The sequence below is a fragment of the Erpetoichthys calabaricus genome, chromosome 7 (assembly GCF_900747795.2).
Source record: "Erpetoichthys calabaricus chromosome 7, fErpCal1.3, whole genome shotgun sequence".
NCBI lineage: Eukaryota > Metazoa > Chordata > Cladistia > Polypteriformes > Polypteridae > Erpetoichthys > Erpetoichthys calabaricus.
This window is the reverse complement of record NC_041400.2, coordinates 171,499,161-171,505,493: the sequence shown is the minus strand read 5'-3', so window position 1 is coordinate 171,505,493 and position 6,333 is coordinate 171,499,161. Positions and strand designations below refer to the sequence as shown.

At 40.5% G+C, this 6,333-nt stretch overlaps 1 protein-coding gene across 2 annotated transcripts in view; it reads left to right on the top strand.

The window, feature by feature from the left end:
• The first annotated feature begins 969 nt into the window (after positions 1-969).
• dmgdh (dimethylglycine dehydrogenase) overlaps positions 970-6,333 on the top strand; it is a 100,738-nt gene continuing 95,374 nt past the window's right edge. For both annotated transcript variants that reach the window (XM_028805717.2, XM_028805716.2), the window contains exon 1: positions 970-1,226. In XM_028805717.2, the coding sequence (XP_028661550.2) occupies positions 1,093-1,226 (134 nt within the window). In that variant the 5' untranslated portion in view covers positions 970-1,092. The remainder of the gene's footprint in view (positions 1,227-6,333) is intronic.

Here is a 6,333-nt window from a genome sequence, read left to right as displayed (position 1 = left end):
ATTATATTATAAAAAAAAATTATTCCATTTTTATATTAAATATCTAGGTAAAGATGCTCGCTATTTTTTGTAGACAGCCTGTCGTACCACCTTTTATGATTAAAATTAGTAACTGTGCTCGTGCGTAATTCGTTTTGAAAGTGAATCGATGATTATGTGACTTTTATATATATGTACTTATTAACATATACTCATATGTTTAGATTATACATGGTTATATATCTTTAATTATAATTTAATTACAATTACTAACTTTTTGTCTTCCTTAGTTCCTTACCATCTTTTTTGGGGGGTCACTCGAATCGGTGGCTGCCCCGATCTGTGGTATTGGGAAGCTGGCGACTCTGTATTCACTACACTAATAGCAAAGAAAAGGTACATTTTATATACTAACATGGCCTTGCCCTCCATTTGGTGTGGACTCCTGCCTTGAGCTCGATGCTGCCTGGACTGCCAACAACTTCCCTAGATCTTGAACTTGAGATCGGGTTATGAAAAATATATGTCGATGGACATCTAGTTCGATAAACTGGCGACAAAGAATAAAATATAATTCATAATTATAATTTATAAAGCGGGCAGACTGATAGATATCTAGTTCGTTAATCTGACGACAAAGAATATCTTCAAATTGGGCAACAATGAACTAGCGCACGTCTAATACTGTTTTCCCGCCTCGTTCCCGACGCTGCTTAGTTTCTTGACACGCTAAAGTGAATTGCAGGTGTTAAATGAATGTTAGGCTTGATTGCCTTTACTTTATATTTTTTAAGTATTCATGGCACAGATAAGCGCACTTTTAAAGTAAATGATGAACAAAAACTGTGTCGCAGCTCAGTGGCGAACCACTAGGAAGTTAAACGGTAACATCAAAGCTGAATCTCCTATCACAGCCTTCACGTAGAATACGAGGGTTAACCTTCGACGACCACCCTAAAAGGCGGAGGCTCCGAGCGGCCTGATCCACGCCACCTGCCAGGCAGCGCACTCACTCCGACTCCGCTCGGTGGGCGGGCGTGTCAGATCGCATTTCTTGGACGTTCGCGCCTCCTCACGTGGCCTGGACTTGCGGTTTTAGAGTACGTTGTGGTCATGTCACGGATTGCCAGCAGCTATGTGCGCTCCCAGTTGCGGGGAATAAATGTTCGCTTTTGGTACTACGGTTTCCCCAGGTGTCTTTTTCGGAGCTTCAGCGCGTCTGCCCCTGAAAACTCCACGGGGCAAAGGTGAGTGTCTGCAAGAGCAAGTCCGTGGAATGTGCATGTACGTCCGAGTGCACCTATTCAAAAGTGGATATTGAGTAAATGGTGTATGTTCCTTGTCCTGAGTTGGACCGCCGCCCGGGCAGTTCCTCGTTTCCTTCCTGTAACCCAGTGCTGCCGGGATAGGCAGCGGCCCCCCGCGACCCCGAGAACGTGATTAAATTTGCTTGTCATTCAGTTTAGCTACAACCAATGCAACTTAGTACACACAGGAATACAGATTAACGGCTGAGGCAGCACGTCTAAAACACACATTCACTTCAGTATATGGCGCCATGTTAAAACGAGTTGACAAAGTAACGGTAAACTGAAGTTATACGTACGATCTTCAAAATAAACGCGAAAGAGTGGCTTTATAGAGTGAACCCATACTGTATCCATTTCTGATTTCCAAAACAACCATCCACATAATAGTTCTAGTATGAACCTTTATGAACCCTAACAGGTTCCATAGATAACCATTAATGGAAATAGGTACATTGACACTCCTAAATTGTCCCTGGTGTGTGCTTGGTGTGTGGGTGCCCTGCGGTGGGCTGGCACCGTGCCTGGGATTTGTTCCTGCCTTGCGCCCCGTATTGGCTGGGATTGGCTCCAGCAGACCATCCTGACCCTGTGTTAGGATATAGCGGGTTGGAGAATGACTGACTTTCTCATATACGAAGTATAAGGATATTGTCCAATACCATTAATGGATTTTTAATTTTGCAAAGATTCTTGCTGCAAAAATAACACAGCTCAGTTCAGTTTTTTTTAACTGTCAGTATCCTGCTAGGTCTCCTACTCTACATTAAAGATTTTTGTTTTGTCCATATGTTAGGAAACCTTTTCAAAGCCCAAAGTACCCTTCCAGGATTGAAATGGTTCTTTGTCAAGCAGTGGTCCTACCACACAGCCCGATAAAATGCCATTTTAGAACCATTACAAAAGTTTGCAAAATTAAACTCAAAAATATCGTGTTAAATTGTGGAGTTATTTTTATTTGCATTCATGAGCACAAAAATATAATTAGATTTTTTCCGTCATGTCATATTTAAGTACAAAATTAAAAAAGACATTTAATTGACATTTAACTAATTACACAGTTTATTCATGTACAGAATTCAATATTGCACTAAATCAAGTTAACATGAAAACATTTAGTCATTCTAATATTGTAAAGATACTGTATATACACAAAGAAAACAGTATATATTCATGATGGGCAGCACAGTGGTGCAGAGGTAATGCTGCAGCCTCACAGTAAGGAGATCAGGGTTTGTGTCCCAGGGCCTTCCTGAGTGGAGTTTGCATGCTCTCCCTGTGTCTGCGTGGGTTTCCTCCCACAGTCCAAAGTCATGCATGTTAGGTGAATTGGTGACACTAAAGTGGCCCCAGTGGGTGTGTGGTTGTTCACCCTGTGAAGGATTTGTGTCCTGTCCAGAGTTTGTTCCTGCCTTGTGCCTTAAACTAGCTGGGATAGGCTTAATCCTGCAGGTTAGAAAAAGACACAACATGATATTCTTTGACTTCTCTAGTTTTTGTCATTTTGTAGTTTTTTTTCCAAAAACTTTGTTTGGTGGCCCAGTAAATCTTCATAGTGACATCCCAACGTCCCTGGCACCTTCTTTCCCTGTGCTGGATATCCTGATGGAGTATTTCACCTGCTCTTTAATCACTGCTCTAAATTTTCAGGGAGAAATTCCAAATTGTGAATCCAAAAAGTGAACTTTGAGACTCATATGGCAACCCAATTCCTTAAATTAAAGTAATTATATTTTTCAAAATTTCTTTATAGTCTGGATCTTTATTGTTATTTAAAAATTAGAAAATACTTATTTGAATGATAAACCATCTGTTCCAGGTTGTTCATTGCACCATCAAATTCTGCATCAGAAAACAGTTTTCTGTATCAGGTCCAGAAAAACATGCCCTCTTTTAATTTAGCCTCAGACAAACTTGGGAACTTTCAGCACAAATGCATAACAGTCTCCATCTTTTAATAGGATTTCGGTAAACTGCTTCATTAAACCAAACTTAATATGAAGAGGTGGTAACAACACTTTATCTGGATCCACCAAGCTAGGTCTGATGACATTTTTGGCACCGAGTTTGAGTTTTTTTGTATTAGGGCATTCCTTCAGAACGCAATGTCAGTTCTTGGTTCTGTTGTCCCACTCAGAGGTCTGGTTATGTCTCTAATGGCTTCATATGCTGCTGCTGTCTGCTGCTATGGCTCATCACTTTTTTTCAGTTCCAGCTATATTCTGACTTTATTGAATGAAATAAATTTTAATTAAATTTTTTTTAACATCTTCTTGCCTCCTCCAATCTCACATCAGTTTCTCAGACACATCGAGTTTTGTTGCAGCAGCGCAGTTACCAATTTCTTTGACTACTTCAATGACTTTTAATTTAAAACCAGCTTCATATTTTCATATTTTAAGGGATGCACTTATGATAAAGGTGTATGAGGGTGTCCATCCATCCATCCATTTTCCAACCCGCTGAATCCGAACACAGGGTCACGGGGGTCTGCTGGAGCCAATCCCAGCCAACACAGGGCACAAGGCAGGGAACCAATCCTGGGCAGGGTGCCAACCCACCGCAGTGTATGAGGGTGTGAGATACAAAACACACAAATCCGTGCAAACGTCGCTTCGGAATAGTTCAGGTATTACCGTGTGGTCACGTAGGCACGTAGTGTGCTCTGTGGTTATTCTCTCAGGTGGGTGGTCCAAGGTGAGATTTCCGCATTCGACTTCTACGACCGAAATTATAAAATACCAGAAATTATACGGTAAAATCAAGCCCTGACTTATCTGCGGGAGAACTTATCCGTGAGTATATATGGTAAATAGTGTGACAGAGAGAACCTTCATGTGTCAACACAATTATGTTAGGTGAATAGGATTGGCAAGCTTGTTAAGTTGAATGACTTGTATTTACCAAAATTGTTCAAATATTCTAAACAAATCTGTTTGACTTGCTTGAACCCATAAAGTGAGCCACTCATTTTAAAAGTTTAGCTTGCTAGCAGGTTGTTCAAGTGGTAGTCAGTCAGGAGATTTTTCCAAACATCAGCACAAAATCATTATTCTTAAATCCACTTAATCCTATTCAGGATTCAGTCCCCCTGTGACCCTATTTCAGCTGCTTCAGGTGCAAAACAGGAATATGTCCTGGTTGAGTTACTGGTCCATAACATGGCCTGCACATGTACACACCTACATTTACACTCTCGTGAGGTCAACATATAAGTCACCAGTTAACAAAGCCTGCATGTTTAAAAGTAAAAAAATCCATCCATTATCCAACCTGCTATATCCTGACTACAGGGTCACGGGGGTTTGCTGGAGCCAAGCCCAGCCAACACAGGGCACAAGGCAGGAAACAAACCCCAGGCAGGGCGCCAGCCCACCGCAGAGCACACACACACTAGGGACAATTTAGAATCGCCAATTCACCTAACCTGCATGTCTTTGGACTGTGGGAGGAAACTGGAGCACACGGAGGAAACCCATGTAGACATGGGGAGAACATGCAAACTCCACACAGGGAGGACCCGGGAAGTGAACCCAGGTCTCCTAACTGAGGCAGCAGCGCTACCCACTACGCCACCGTGCCACACTGTATTATACATTGTATTGTTTAATTCTATGTACCTTATTATGTTTAACAATAACTTCAACAACAAAATTTATTGATAGAGTACATTTTCATACAAAGGATGTATCTCAAAATGCTTTACAAGATGAAGAAAGAAAAGTTTATGAAAATAAAAACAAGGTTAGGCAATACTAAATAACAAAGACTGAAGTAAGGTCCGATAGCCAGGAGGACAGAAAACACAAAAAACTATAGAGTGCTGGAAAAAAAAAATCTGCAGGGGCTCCAAGGCCATGAGACCACCCACCCACCCCCCAAATGGGCATTCTACCTAACATAAGTGATCTAAATCAGACCTCATGAAAGTGTATGGATGTACCAGCAAAAGAAATTCCTAGCAAGTATGTTTTAAAGTTCAAGTTTGAATATTCAAATATAATAGGGAATAATATGCATATTATTCTCAAACCTGCGTAATTCAGTTCAGGGTAACCGGGGCCAGAGCTAGTCCCCATAACGCTGAGTGCAAGGCAGGAAATGCGATAAATCAAGCATATCAGCTGCATAGAAGGTCAGTAGTTATAATTAAGCTTTATGGATTTGTGGAAATGATAACACCATTTAATCTTTCATTCCATTGTCACGTAGTAAAGAATGTTAATAAAAAACCAAGCCTTACAAAAAAACACCCAACCTGCCTCACGGGTTCTGGTGTTACTGCTCTGCCTGTACTAGCCATTGCTCACAACCTTGCAGTAAAAGCTAAAAAGCAGATGCACTCCGGACAAACTTGTTGCAGTAGAGCGGTAATGTGTACAACATAACTGTTACCCTTTATCTTAGATGGCTCTGGTAGATATTTTTGAAAGTGTTCAGTGCCATTAGTGTTTAGGTTTGCAGTTAGTAGATATAGTGCATTCTGTATTAAGTGGAGTGATCATGCAAGGTGTTATCAAAAGATCTGGAACATTAAAACAAATGCCAGTAAGACCTTAAGACTAAGCACATTTTATTTTTCCACATAATTCCCATAATCATGAAATCACTAATGCAATTTTAATATTAATAAACCTTTTCTGTGTTACACATATACAGTATAACATTTTGTCTTGCTTTTGCAACCACTTGCTTGTCCAATAGCCCTTGCAGCCTGTTCTTAATGAGTGGGGCTGCTGTCATAAAATACAAGTTGCGAGGGGGGGGGGTGAAAAACAGCTTTTCTTATTTATTTTCCCTCTTCGACTACCCTAAATTGCAAAGAAAGTCAAAATAATGCTGATCAGTTATGAGGGCTTTTGAATGATGTGATCAATATGGACAACACCTCATTAAAATATGTGCATGTTATCTTACCGGCACTGGCTTGAAAATGAAATTCCTTTAGTGTTAAAAATTCCGGTCACAGTGAAGAGTTCAAGTTTTATTCTCCGTTATGAAACACTTGTTAAATTTCCCCCAAACCAGACTCATTAGAACATTAGAA